General features: G+C 53.1%; 5 protein-coding genes across 5 annotated transcripts; 2 read left to right on the forward strand and 3 right to left on the reverse strand.

Annotated features, from left to right (window-relative positions):
- Window positions 1-341: 341 nt before the first annotated feature.
- P153DRAFT_303853 (uncharacterized protein) lies at window positions 342-2,207 on the reverse strand (the record flags this gene model as incomplete). The annotated part of the gene is made up of 2 exons (XM_033664545.1): window positions 342-739; window positions 788-2,207. The coding sequence occupies 2 exons, from the start codon at window positions 2,205-2,207 to the stop codon at window positions 342-344; spliced, it is 1,818 nt and encodes a 605-aa protein (XP_033517859.1).
- A 2,413-nt stretch (window positions 2,208-4,620) lies between these two features.
- On the reverse strand, window positions 4,621-5,712 carry P153DRAFT_362027 (uncharacterized protein; the record flags this gene model as incomplete). Its single annotated transcript, XM_033667054.1, has 1 exon — window positions 4,621-5,712. The coding sequence occupies one exon, from the start codon at window positions 5,710-5,712 to the stop codon at window positions 4,621-4,623; it is 1,092 nt and encodes a 363-aa protein (XP_033517860.1).
- A 972-nt stretch (window positions 5,713-6,684) lies between these two features.
- On the forward strand, window positions 6,685-8,569 carry P153DRAFT_427004 (uncharacterized protein). The gene is made up of 2 exons (XM_033672639.1): window positions 6,685-7,189; window positions 7,242-8,569. Exons 1-2 carry the CDS (start codon window positions 7,085-7,087, stop codon window positions 8,310-8,312), a joined length of 1,176 nt encoding a protein of 391 aa, XP_033517861.1. The 5' UTR covers window positions 6,685-7,084; the 3' UTR covers window positions 8,313-8,569.
- A 133-nt stretch (window positions 8,570-8,702) lies between these two features.
- On the forward strand, window positions 8,703-11,490 carry P153DRAFT_352140 (uncharacterized protein; the record flags this gene model as incomplete). The annotated part of the gene is made up of 4 exons (XM_033666371.1): window positions 8,703-9,938; window positions 9,988-11,010; window positions 11,149-11,334; window positions 11,398-11,490. Exons 1-4 carry the CDS (start codon window positions 9,165-9,167, stop codon window positions 11,488-11,490), a joined length of 2,076 nt encoding a protein of 691 aa, XP_033517862.1. The 5' UTR covers window positions 8,703-9,164.
- A 483-nt stretch (window positions 11,491-11,973) lies between these two features.
- Window positions 11,974-13,269, reverse strand: P153DRAFT_391561 (galactose-binding like protein; the record flags this gene model as incomplete). Its single annotated transcript, XM_033671077.1, has 2 exons — window positions 11,974-12,956; window positions 13,179-13,269. 2 exons carry the CDS (start codon window positions 13,267-13,269, stop codon window positions 11,974-11,976), a joined length of 1,074 nt encoding a protein of 357 aa, XP_033517863.1.
- Window positions 13,270-14,273: the final 1,004 nt, after the last annotated feature.

Genomic DNA, 14,273 nt, shown 5'->3' on the forward strand with positions numbered 1-14,273 from the left:
CATGTCGTGGAATTTCAGGGTATATGGAGACGTTATTGCAGTTTGTGAGATACGGTCATAGAGCTGGTGGGAATATGTTGTATGTACTGGTGTAAAGGGAACCGAAATTTTGTTGTGCTGTGTTTTTGGGTTTCGTGGGCCATTGAGATGGAGAGCGAGATGCGGCAGATAGGGTCGAAAGTTGCTGTACTGAGCTCCGGAGATGCTGAAATGTTGTGACACGCCAAAGGAAAGATATCTGGGTAGATGGTCGAGTGATATGGGTCTCGGCTTGAGACGATGTGTTGAGGCTCATTGGAGGCTGGGTGTAAGGGCTGGCGAAGGTCATTCGTGGAAAAGATTTATCGTCGGAACATCATTTTATGCGTGAGCGGAGAGTCGAATGACATGGGTCCTCTAACCCGGCCACCCCTCGCGACAGGTGTGTGTCCCGTGCAAAAGACGCACACGTAGACTGGTGGTAGATTGCTTGAGTTCAATCTGAGGCAGCCCATGTGAAGCCACTTGTTGCACGACTCGCATTGTACCATCGGCTGACCATCGTCCATGCCGTTGCAGATGCAGCGTGTGTTTTCGTTGGAGATGCTACCTCGGTCGGTCGATGGCGTGTTCAGCTCATCTGTATTGGGCGAACCGTTGAACGAGTTGGAGTATGGATCGTAATGGCCGTTCGCGCGATCGGTCGTGGCTTGAGCCCAGCGTTGATTGTGTGCCCTCAACGAGTTGAGAGATGCGCGTTCTGCAACTGGTCAATAGGGTAGTGGTGTGCAAGTCCAGAGCAACGTACTCATTTGTTGCTGCCGACCGGCAACCACCTTCTTCAGTGCTCCCAAAGCATCACCAGGCGCATCGGGAATTTGCTGATCCAGACGGTCCCTGGAGTTGTTGACCGAGGCTGGAAGATTTACCATGCTAAGGCTCCGAGAAGTGTTGACCAAAGACCTTCTTACATGACGGGCATTCTGAAAAGAAGCCCTGTCAGAAGTTCCTGAAGAGAGTCTTGAAGAGGGCCGTGACATCTGGTACGAGTTGGACCTTTCCATGCCAACACTGTCTACCCTTGCATATTTTGAAGAACGATGCTCTGGCTGAGGCATGTTGAATGACGCTTGACGGCTAATCACCGGCGCAGGCTCATCATCCTCAGACTCCGTCTCATCCCCATCCCAGAGTCCGGGGTACTGGTGTCTCAAGTCTTGCTGGTAAGTCTTCTGCGTGACTTTCGGGGTATCTGCAGACTCTTCCTCCATGTGCACAGTCTCCGTGCGAGCACGACCAGTTTCATCAACCACCAGCCGCGTCCGCGGCCTCCGCAACTCAGCAATAGCTTTTAGCGATCCGCTACCGTCACGTTTCAGTGGCGATAAGCGACGTGGGATGTTATGGCTGGTAACTGAGCCCGACAACCGTGAGTCCATCGAAGATGACCTTTTCATACTCAAGCTAGTGTCAATACCATTGCGTCGTAGTCTGGGTTGAGATGTCTCGTTCGAGCCCGATGACGAAGTCGTGCTTGTTCGTGAGTGCTGGCTCCTTGTCTTCTTCACCAGCTGCTTCTCTCGCATGGAATCCTGCATCTGAGTCTCGTATGGCTGTCTGTTCTCTACTGCACTCATTGTCGGTTGCGGCATGCTACCAAACGATGTAGTCATGTTAGGGTCAGAGAAGCTAAAGAGCATACTAGGGTCGACGCTTGCAGATGTGGACATGTAAGAGTTGATTCTCGAGCTTCTGTCGTCTCCTGCACTAGTTGTTGCAAACGATGAGGCCGGGCCAGATGTCGACACACCAGAAGGATAATGCAAAGCTTGAGAGCTTGTATGGGCAAGAGCAGGCGTGTGAAACTTTTGCCAATTCACATTTGCTTCAGTCTTATACGGCGTAGGACCGAAAGGATCCACGCCAAACGGTATATCTACGTCCATCTGCGTACTATGGTGTTGTTGCTCCCAGAATGAACTGGAGCGTGGCATATGCTGTGCCGATAGTGATCCATTGCCAGTGAACTGAAGCAGGTCTGGGGCGAAATGCACATTTCCCAAACCATATGGCGTTTGACTGAACAATCCTTCCAATGCTGGCATTGGTTTATTTGTTCTCCGTATCACAGTGCCTGGGGTACTGCAGTCACCGCTTGTGTTTTGATGTCCCCCTCCAAACGTGGCATCCCTTGTTGGCGGCGGCGTATGTATTTGCGAGAAGTCCATTCTGACTGGATGGGGTTGAGACGCTTGGTTGCTTGCTAGATCGGCACCCGTCCTTCTCAGCGAGTTTGCATTTGACGAGGATGACAGCCTTCGCTGCGGTTCAACAGGCGGCAGGTTGAGAGCACTAGGAGCAAAATGGTTCACGAAGAATTCTCGGTCCTCAGGCGTGAGCCTTTTCTGGTTGTATGAACTCAACGGCCGATCGGAGTGGGTTGATAATGTGAATGACGGCGTTTGCACTGGAGTGTGCTGCCCATGCATGCGAGGTGTTGCCCAAGCATCGAGGAAGTGTGAATGGGGAATAGTTTCGGTGCGCGGCGTCTTCGATTCTCGAAAAGTAGTGGGCGTAGAGGAAGGACTTGGAAGCCAATCCGTCGATCTATCACAATGGTCCATGTTAGCCCTCAAACATTTGGTAAAAGCAAAATAAAGATTCAAATAGTGTTGACGGAGTTCTTTAAGTAAGAAATGAGATCAAGTCCGTTCGGGCAGCATGATCATGGCGTTATGCACTTTTGAGGGGTGCCCCTTGAGATCGGCGAATCAGATACCCTCACGGTGCTGCCTGCTGCCTCTGCCTAGTCCAGACCTCAACGAAATCTTGTAAATAGCAGATCCCGCCACACCAGCAGGCAGAAAAGCCATTGAGAGTTCTGTGGGTCCATCGTGAACCTCCATCGCACCCAGGAGTTACTGTATGCTATTTCCAAAACTCGACCCAGGAGAAATATGATTTGTAGACCTACCCGTATAAAGCCTGATCGAAAGTCATAATGACTTGACTGACAATTTATTCCTGTCCTTCAGATCATGTATCGAGAGACGTGAGGCGGAAAGCGGCGAGACGGTTCGCAGAAGGTCGAGGGGCGATAGAGGTGGAAGACGGCGGGCTTCAACGGAGATTTCTGATTGTCGGGCGGTGAGAAGCGAACGCAATTAGGAGAAAGTGACGAGGTGACGAGGTTGTAGCACCAAGCCTTGTATGACGCCTGACTAGCGAGCGATATGCTAGTGCCGTTACACTTCTTCGCAAATGCAGGTACGGCGATACGTCGAGGGGCGTTAGGGCTGCGTACTGGAGCAGAGCAGGACAGAGCAGGACAGAGCAGAAGACGTCTACAGGCCGAGGGGTCAAGACTCGTAGTCAGCACTGACGGCGAGGTTTTTCTTTTCCAAAAGGACTGTGGGGCCGGTGAAAGCTGCACAAGGAGTGGAGGAAGTTCGGTAAAGATTGAATAATGAGAATGGCTATCGATTGTAGTCCCGAGCAACACCAGCAACCTCGTGGAATGCGTCTCTACAGCCCTAGGATCTGGCAGGAGGTAGCGAGTCAAGCGTAGATCCGCTTTAGGCTGAGGACATGTTTGCAGGAATGCGGCGAGAGATTGCTCAGGACGACGTGGTAGGGAGACATGGAGGGCTACGAAGCTATTCACGGAGCAGGCGAGGCTTGCCCCGAGCGATCCAAGCGATCCAAGCGGACAATAAGAGCTAGGCCAGGAACATAAAAACGTGCCCTAGCTCGTCGACGGCACAGGCATGGCTGAAGAGAGTTGATGGGAAAGCATCGAATTGGCACCTGAGGTCGCCTTAGACGAACCGAGCCAAGACCAAGGTTCTCCCCGCGGGCGAACGCCGACTCTAGAACGTAATTCGTGCGTGAAACCCCTCGGCAGACCATGTAAACCACTGCAACTCCTGAGCGCTGCTTTTTAGGGCAGCAAATGAGCGTCGTCAAATTGTCACAGCTCAGCCAACACTTTCAATATGCATGGTCAAGGCCCAAAACCCCATGCACCGGAAATTTAGACGAGCTTCCACCGGAGCAACAGCCGTCACGATGGCACTTTCCGCATCCATCCAAGCATCAATGGCTGACGGCCCCTAACTCGACGAGGAATCGTGCGATCGCTAAATCGAGATGTTGACGTCGATATCATGTCACGATGGTGGTCAACTCCGAATATCTCCCCTACTACGATACAAACAAATACACCATGATTTGGTCGTGCCAGCAACGGGGAACCATATGAAACGGTCCCAAGACCGCTATCATGACTTGCGGCGTCTGACATTCGGTAGGTTTTTTGTCCTAGCGTCGCCGGATGATGTGTCTCCTTATCCAACGTTATTTTGCACGGACGTTGAACATCAACTCCTGATGTGATGTCAAAGTTACTTGCATCCTTTGCGAAGTAACGGTAATATAAATGCACCTCACATGTGGAACGGTAAACAATGCCGTCATGAGCATACGTCACATTTTCATTACGACCATGGATCCGTTGCTTTTAGTACCGTCTTACGCCACTAAGATGTTCAGAAGAAGGAAGATAGGAGAGCAGGATTGGCCCAACCCAATACGTACGGGAAACACAACACAAGATATTCTCGTAAAGCTACAAAACATCCCTTATTGAAGAGATGATCTTCCTACGACAGGGTCTTCCTGATACGAAAGATCTGACACAGCCGACATCGCATCCATACTCCTTCCGTGTGAGGGCCCCTCTAGCTCAGAAACGACATCGTCTTCATCTTCAGGGTCTTCAAATGGCGAATGCTCGATAAGGTGTGTCTGCGAAGACGCAGGCGGAGGTGCCGTAGATCGAAAGCTGCTTTGACGGGACGAGAGAGCGATGCTCAATGTAGCAAGACTACGTGGGCGGTACGGTGGAGGGGCATCTGTGAGGCTGTTGTTGTCTGCGAAAGGGTCGGTCCGCACGTTGTTACCAGAAGTCACCGAGACCATGTCGGATGTATCGATGCCGGTAAAATACGCACCGTTCAAGCCGGAAAGTATGACTGGCTGAGGGCAAATTGGGGCAGTCGACGATATGCCAATTGGCGACGCGCTATATTGTGGCAATGGACACTGGGGTGCCATATAAAGATGGGCCTCGTGTCTACTTTGCATCTTCATCTCCTCAACTTTTGTTTGCGCGACGACGATCCCTTGACTCTGCCGTCTACGCCTGCGCAGGCATAAAAATGTGATGCCTCCAATAGCTGCGAGGATCACAATAGGAACGACAACAGCAGCGGCGTAAACCGCTCCACGGTTGGAATGCTCCCGTGCTTCGTTCAATCCAGGACGTTGACCCCCGAAACCACCATCGGGGGCAGTGGTGCAAGACGGCGAGGCGTTGTTGGAAGCAATCGAAACCTGTGTTGAGGAAAACGGTTGGCTATCCCATTCGAAGTAGGATGTTGGTTTTGCTCTCGTGGTCCAGGGTCTGGAAGTGGGCTCCGATGTCCACGGCGGATAGTCGCTGATCGAAGTGTATTCAGAAGTAGTCGGCCACGGCTCGGGCTTTCTTGTTTGGGAGTAGTAGTTTTGGCTGATGACCCCAGCTGGGGGATTGAAGTGAGTTCCAGTGGGTCTACCCATCGAAGTTGAGATGGTCATTGTTGAAGGACCATAGAGCTCTTCCGCCTCGTCTGTGATGTAGGGTGGGTCGTGATCATTGTCTTCTCTGTGATGATTACCTCGCTGAGGTGCCATCGGATGTTGATGCGAATCAGGCAGACCTGTGCTTACGAGAGATCCTTACTCTTACTGTGGAGATGAGGATGGGTCGTGTCAGATCTCAATGCGGGTTGGATGACTGTCAATATTCCTGATAGAGTTCTTTGTTCCCAGGTGTGCCCGACATCCACCTCTGACCGAAATAGAAGTTGGAGCGGATTGCTGATTCTTGGACTCTTGACCACTTGTAAGAAGATGCGGGGCCGGATAGCGGACCAAAACAAACTGTCTGGATATGGATTCCAGAGATTGATGACGTGAAGACCAAACCGACACGATGAAATTCCTTCACTTGCAACACATAGTCAAGAAGACGACGACGGGCAGAACATTGCAGCCCCAAAGTAGAGGCACAGGAACCGCCAGGACAGAAGTGCGGAGGGCTACCCTTTGCTATGGCTGCAGCTGAAGGAGGCGCAGACGTGATACGATAGGCAACTTCTGCCGCATGTTGTCAGGCAAGTGCGTCTACATGCGGGCTTCGGCTGGCGATGACCACTATGGTTGGTTGGGGGCTGGTAGTAAGTGTAAGATGGTACAGACTCTGCCTGCACGGCGGGAAACACAAGACGAACAACCCCACCTTCTCGGGATGGTGTATTTTTAGGGATGACTCTAGCTGTCGATCCAAGATGCTTGGTATGGAACTTAACAAGTCCAACTTCAGAAGGAATGTGTTTCTGCGTCGCCAACACGAGGCTGTGTCTTCGATATCCGTTTCTTTGTTGTTGACAGATTGCTGGAATCCGAAAGTGAATGTGTTGAGCGGCTGCAAGGCTGACAACTTGTGTTAGTGGACCTCTGATAAGTTTACTGCAACCGCCTGCTTGCGAGGTGCAGGGTGGCACGGATTCGGAGGGCGATCAGCCAACGGACATGCCCCACATCCATACCTGAAACACGGTGGCTTCGGAAGTACGAAGGCCGCCTCTCCGTCTTCCTGAAGCTGAAGAATGCTCGTTCATTTTACAAGGATGGAGGAAGCTACATTGAATGTTTTCACAGACAATACAAGGGAGCACTGTTGCTCTGAGTTTTCTCTTGAAGAACATGACGCAGATAAGCAACTGCTTACACATGGCTTCTGTAGTACGACATCGTCGTGAACAAGTCGTGTATATCTTGAGTAATTCCTGAAATCCCCGAACTCAGCAGAAGCATATCTAGCTAATCGAGAGAGTATGTCGCACTCAAATTCGAGGGTCGTGTTCTTCCAGCGGCCAGCTCAGCACGACCATTGCTCAATCCTTCCTTGGCTTAGCTCATAGGGCCGCAGCACGCAGCACGCTATCGCGGCGTGTCTTTCCTACCTCTTCCACGGTGCTCAACTCTCGACGCCGACGCTAATATGACTGACCGATTCAAGAATTTAACAAAGGATTTGCATCGGCCAAAGCTTGGTGGGGGTAGTGGCAGCTCAGGCGGGCAGAGTGACTCGAAGTTTGGGCAGGTGGTAAGGTCTTTGTCTCGCGATGCTTTGGTTGTTTGCTAACCTGATATGTTAGAAAGGACTATTGAGTAGGGGGAAAAGCAGCTCAGATACCTCTCGCGAACATCAGACCACGCCGCTCTCGTCATTGAAAGACCCATCCTCATTTGCTCCTCCGCCAAGACGAGGAAACTACGGTGTGGATTCAGTCGGATCCGTAAGCTCGCGCCCAGTACCTGCACCACCGCCTAGATCCACCGGACACCACTTGCAGGAAAGGGAGGAGGAAGCCAGTAAGGCACCCCCAGTCCCATACAGGGCAGACACAACAGGCTTGAATACAGCGCATCTGCCCAAGCCACCGGCTTTTCGACCAAACTCTGCTGCCCCTACTCCTCCGACTTCGTCTGCAAGACCAAAGCCCAGCCTACCACCGAGACTACCTCCGAGACAAAATTCTAACCCCGACGAATATGCTCCGGCTCCTCCACCCACATACAACGAGGCGACACAAGAAGGAACGCCCTTACAAGGAATGCTGAATCAAGGCGCTATGGGACGGTTGGGACAGGCTGGGATTTCTGTACCTGGTTTTGGCATCGGCCGCACTGCGTCTCCTCCTGTTCCAGCTCGTCACAATCCCTCGCCTCCTGTACCGCCTCGCCAGAATAGCCACTCTTCGATTGCACCTCCACCGCCACCTGCGTCAAAAGGGCAAGGATCACAATTGAGCGAATTGCAAGGCAGATTTGCTCGAATGTCGACTCAATCCGCCGAACCGCAGGCTCCCAGCACAGGCACCTCGTGGGCAGATAAACAAGCAGCTCTTCGAACCGCCAGCAGTCTCCGCAACGACCCTTCCAAAGTATCGGTGTCGGACCTCAAGGGAGCAGCGTCAACTGCCAATAATTTCCAACAGAGGCATGGGGAGCAGGCTGCGTCTGGCTGGCGGGCAGCAAACGGGCTGAACCAGAAGTATGGCATAGCGGATAGGGTGAACAACCTTGGTTCATCCAGCACGTCACCAGCACCAGGTGTGGGCAAGAAACCTCCACCACCACCGCCGCCGGCGAAGAAGAAAGAGCTGAGTGGGAGTTCAGGGGAGCCACCGCCTATTCCTCTCAGCAGCAAACCAAAGTTTACGTAGTTTCAAGTATTTGGATAGAGTTCTCGCTGATACCCATTCAATACCGATTTATGGCGCTGCTTCAAGTTCAGATATTGGTGTGTGAGTAGGATTAATTGGTTCGGTTGACATGGTGTTGAGATGCAGTGCCAAGGTGTCAACAAAATCGTCGAGTAGAACCCTTGCCCACGTATTCTGCAAACGTACATAGTTGCTGGAGCTGTTGCTCCCGTTCACCCGTCCTCCATCACTGGAATGTAGAAAAGGTACAAAAAGACTTGCATATTCATGGTTAGCCTTGCGACACTGGTACCTTCCAGAAGCGAAGGGCTGGGGCCTCGGTTGGTGGCATAGCTGCGATTCGCTGGAAGGCCGCCGTAAATTCTTCATCCAGCAAAACGGCTGCCAAAAGTGCTTGCCTGCTACATCTAGCAACAGCACCGACGTCTGGGCGCCAAAAACGTGCAGGAGACGGAGCAGTGTCTGTTCTCCTTGATTGCTATATCTCTCGTTGAGTGCGCTGCGTTGCCGGTCCAAGCGAATTCGATAACGGTATCGTCGCGTGCCCAACAAACGCATCTCGAATCCCAAAGGCGTGCAGCTACATCGCAGGATCCAACCTGCTGCAAGTCCAAGGTGTAGCGATAGGTTGAGAGGTTGTAGCGTGACGGCAAGCCGTTGTCGTCATTGGCCTGCAGGAACTTCTTTTCCGCAGCGCGCCAGATTCCTGCTCCCACCCCATTGCGACGCGAACGCGAACGCGCCTACCCTTTCAACAATCGCTGTCGAAGGTTCACCACCTCAATTCCCTCCGCGCAAGCCACCCCACACCCGCACATTGTCGCGCTCGTTGTTGACACGCTCACCGCCGCCATGTCTGCCTCAGGCCCGACTCTCTACCCTGCAGAGTTTCCTTCATGGGCCGTCTTCAAGTTCCCACCTGACTCTGCGCCGGCGCCAATCCCTCCCCCATACGACGGCGAGGCGACCTTTGCGAATCCGTTTCCCATTCCCACCGACATCTTCCAGGGCGCGTTGTCGTACAAGGTGCCGTTGACCATCGCGTCTGTTTACGCTGTTGTCGTCACCTACTTGAACTGGTACAACCGTCAGCATGGCAACAAGGCGTGGAGAATCTCAAAGACGCGCCCGTTCTACGCCTTCGTCATCGCCCACAATGTATTCCTGGCTCTCTACTCTGCCGTCACCTGCGTGGCCATGTTCAGAGGCCTGAAGCGCTCCTTCCCTCACTACAGCGAGCCCAACGCGTTTGTGGGCACCGTCGACGCGCTCTGCAAGATTCATGGTCCGCGAGGACTTGGCGACGCCGTCACCTACCACCCTGATGCGCACGAGTGGGGAAGCAAGAACGCCAACATTACGCTCGGCGCAGAGGGCTTGCCAGACTACACAGACGTCGGCAGGATGTGGAATGAGGGCTTGGCCTTCTGGGGCTGGTGGTTCTACCTCTCCAAGTTCTACGAGGTGCTGGACACGGCTATCATTCTGGCAAAGGGCAAGCGAAGCACCACTCTCCAGAAGTACCACCACGCCGGCGCCATGCTGTCCATGTGGGCTGGAATGCGCTTCATGTCCCCGCCCATCTGGATGTTCGTCCTGGTCAACTCTGGCATCCACGCGATGATGGTATGTGCTCACCAAACCCCCTGCAGACGCAGCTACTAACAACATGCAGTACACGTACTATACGCTCTCAGCTCTTGGCTTCCGTGTCCCCAACGCGGTCAAGCGAACTCTCACCACGATGCAGATCATGCAGTTCCTCGTTGGATCTGCCTTCGCTGCTATCCATCTCTTCATCTCGTACACGGTTCCAGTCGCAATTGCGTACCAGGTTACTGAGAAGATTGCGCCGGTCACTTCTGTCGTCACCTCGACTGTTGCCTCGATCACTACTTCCGCCCCCGAAGTCCTTCCCACCGCCACCGTAGCTGCGTTACATTTCCTTAGGAAGCTCATCTACCGCGCTGCAGGTGACGAGGGTCTCGCTGAAAACATACCTGCTCCCGGCGTGCCAACGCCTGTCCAGCGTGGGCATTTGGCACCACCCCATCCCGAGCACCCCATCCAGCACTTCTTCCACCGAGAACACAGGAACAAGACTGTGTACCGCACCGAGTACCAGCACGTTCCTTGCATCGACACATCCGGCGAAGCTTTCGCTGTCTACGTCAACTTGATCTACCTGGCTCCTCTCACCATCCTCTTCATGCGCTTCTTCGTCAAGTCTTACCTCCGCCGCACTTCGCCCAATACTAAGTCCTCCAAGCATCCCGTCTCAAAAGCCACGCGCGACGCTGCCCGTGGTGTGGAGCGCGAACTCGAGTCACTGGACGAGTCTCCTGATGGTGTTGCTACTGGTGTCGAGAAACCACAGAACGGTGTCCGTGGACGCAAACCTACTTCGAACGGCGCTTTGAAAGAATCGAGGTCGGACCTCAGCCCAGGCAACCAGGACTTTGTGCAGAACGTCAGCAGGAAGGTAAGCCAGCGTCTACAGGAGATTGATCAGGGTGCACAAGCTACAGGCGAAAAGGCCAAGCACGCCCTCAACAACCTCGCCAACATGGCACAAGAAACCAAGACAAAGGCTGAGCAACAGTGGGAACAAGGAAGCGAGAAACTAGGAGAGGCAAAGGAGAACGTCGAGCAGAAGTTGGAGAATGGGGAGAAGAAAGCTGGCGAGATCAAGGACGAAGTTACCGAACAGGCGCAAGACTTGAAAGAGGAAGCCCAGAACCAAACAAATAACGCGGCGAACAAGGCGGGCGAAATCAAAGACCAAGTTGTGGATCAAGCACAGTCGGCCAAGGAGGAGGCCGGAAAGCAGGCCCAGAATGTCAAAGAGGAAGCTGGAGAGCAAGCGCAGAACGTCAAGGAAGAGGCGGCAGAGGATTCGCAGAATGTCAAAGAGGAGGCTGCGAAGCAGGCGCAGAAACTCCAAGACGAAGCGGCCCAGCTAGCCAAGAAGGGAAAGAAGAAGACACAAGAGTCCCGGATTCCTAGCCCTAAGAAGAAGGCCGTGGACGTCAAGAACGACGTCGAAGACCGCGCCCAAAACGCAGGAAGCAGGCCTCTTGACCAGTCTAGCTCCTCCATGGTGATTGTAGAGAGGGAGCCCGAGCCGAAGGATCTGAACAACACGCTTGAGGAGGGTGAGGGGAGGGGCAAGTTCTAAGCGGAAGATAGTTGGTCAACGGTATTCTTCTAGGGTTCCCCACACGCTTCATTTGCACTTTCTGGAGACCGACTGTCATGTCTAGCGTAAGCAGGGTGTGGTTTGTTCGAAGAACCAGGATGGCAGGAAAAAGAATGGACTATACAATACAAAAAATGGTGGAATGGCTAATGGGGTGGGATGGAGTGGGATGGGTTGAGCGCGGATTGATTTTTAGCTATGGGTAGTGAGAAGAGGATCGAGAGAGAGTATTGCAAGAATTCTAATCCACCGTCAATGATACAATGCGTTTGAAGTGATGAGCACACCTGGTGATGGCAAACTCTCTACAGGCCTTTCGTTTCAGATCTCCTGCCTTTGAGTCCGTTGTGCAGTACACAGCTGTGTACATGTCCTGAGATGCATACCAGTATCTCAAGCACCTCTTCACACCCCAATCCCTTTTCATCGTTTTCATCTGCTTCTGACCTCCTTGCCACCCTCTCACCGTATACTCGGCTCAACATCCCACGCACTCCTACTCCCGGTCCCCAAATCCAGCCTCTCGTATTTCTTCGCGCCCTTCTTGCCGCCCTTCCCCACCTCATTCGCACTCCCGGTCAAAAGCTTCATCTCGCTCCCCTTGATCATTCTCACCGCCGCGGACCCTCGACCCTCCGCCTCGTCGTTGCGCGCAAAGATCTGCAAACCGCGGAGATGCGTGTCCTTGCCGTTCTGGTGGTTCTCCAGGATCTTGACTTGCACGAGGTGTGCGCGGAGGACGGGCATCTTGGGGGCGGGCCTACTGAGGGGTTTACGACGCGACGGACTCTGGCGTGGGGGGCTTGGGATGACAGGAGTGAAGGGAGTGCGGTTTGGTGTTTGCGCGTGATAGGCCATGACGGGTAGGGGTGAGTGTGTCTGGGCAGACTGGTTGGTGTGGGAGTGTTGGAAGGCAGAGCTGCGTGTGCGAGGGGGCAGGAAGTTTTCGAACTCGGAATCCGTGTCGTCTTCTGGGTCGTGGGCGGACGTTTGAGGGGCAGCGTCGAGTATCATTCTCCCCTCTTCTTCCTCTCTTCCTTCGTCTTCGTCTGCGTCGGAGGAATCGCTGTCTGGGTCCCCTACGCCGCTGAAATCTGCCCATATCCATCCCCTGGGGCTCTCGAGCTTCATCTCACCCCACTCTTGCAGATCGTTCATTCCGCTGCCCGCAAGAAAGATGATACGTGTCGGCGTGTAGCTTTCATCTTGCTCGAAATCCAGGTACAAGCGCAAGCCAACGATGCGGACGAGTTTGAAGAAGTGAATGTTCAAGTAATGTGGTTGGGGACCGTCGGATTGCCAGAAGAGGGCTGTTGATGGGTGCCGGAGTTGCGGGATCGAACAGCCAGGTTTTGAGCTCGATACAGTCCAGGAAGCAAGGGTGCTAATCTCGCGGAGGTGGGAGGGCGGGGGGTCAAGGTTTGGGAGGGGATGGTTGGGTGATGCTGGGGATGTTAGTCAAATTTCTGAGAGCGTGACTGTTACTATCCAAAAGGACTTTGCCGTGCGTTAGTGTGCAGGGGTGAGAGTATGGCCTGAAAACATGTGTGACGACTCTTGGGTTTCTGAAACCGCGTGTGAAAATGTTGAGAAAAAGCAAAAAAAAGCGGTTGATTCGGGTGACGTAGGAAGGAAGATGCTATGCGCAAGATGGAGAAAGGACAAACCTAGTGCTTCTTCGTCTTCAAGATCTTCTTCTTCGCCTTCTACTGCGATCATTTCATCGCCCATGACCTCACCATTTTCTTCAACCCCCATGTCATCCTCTTCTGAAGCTTCATCGCCACTATCTGAGAATTGATCCTGTGGGGGCGGTGACAAGTGGTGCTGATGCCCTCTTCTTCTTAGTGACGGCGGCATGTCTGCACACGTCTACAAATCCAAGCACTGATGATGTCACAACTGGAAGAGACTGGTAGGCGGAACAGCCTGATAAATGCCGATGGGCAAACAGGGACAAGGATTGCGGGTGTTATATGCAACTACGGCGCGAACCCTTGGGTCCAGGGTTGAAACGTTGAGATCTGGTGAAGGCGTGGAGTTACACGCGTCGACAAGTACCTGCTTCGATGGCTGGTTGGGCCGAAGGTGGGGCACCTATACCCGACGGATTGAGCGGGCGGAGATGTTGCCTATCACGATTCTCTCTGCAGGATAGTATTGTGGTGAAGCCGTTTGATGTGTTGTCGTTGGGAAGATTGCACGCAATACCCGCGCTTCTGAATGACCAGAGGTGAAGCAAGAGTAAGTAGTTGTGTACGGGTTCGGAGGCGGTGTTATGTCGGTGCTCCAACTTGTTGCTTCTCTCAAGCTCTCGGAGTGTTGTTTATCGTGGTTGAAGGTCTCAGAAAAGTGAGGACCCACTTATTCCTACTGTCGAGGCAAGCGCGTGCGACTCCAGGCCCCTTTCATCTTCTCGCGTCCTACCTTACACTTACTCCACATTCATTGTGCTCCTTGTCGCCATTGCACATTGACATACCTATTGGGTGATCCACTTCCAAAATGTGCTGAGATTCGCCCGGATCGAAGCGCCACCAGCTCTAACCGCTACAGGTTCCTTGGATGTCAGAGTATCAATGGCGTCCAGGGCTTGCTCTAACTGGCCCATCTTGCATGCTCCCAAATAAGAAACGATGAATCTTTGCATCATGGTAGGAACATCATAACCTGACACCGGCATTTGCCATGAAAAGGAATTCTCTTGAAAGATCTAGGCAGGGCCATACTCGTCTCCTCTTGCGCCGCCTCTCGCGCATCAG

Source organism: Dothidotthia symphoricarpi (genome assembly GCF_010015815.1).
Source record: "Dothidotthia symphoricarpi CBS 119687 unplaced genomic scaffold P153scaffold_31, whole genome shotgun sequence".
NCBI lineage: Eukaryota > Fungi > Ascomycota > Dothideomycetes > Pleosporales > Dothidotthiaceae > Dothidotthia > Dothidotthia symphoricarpi.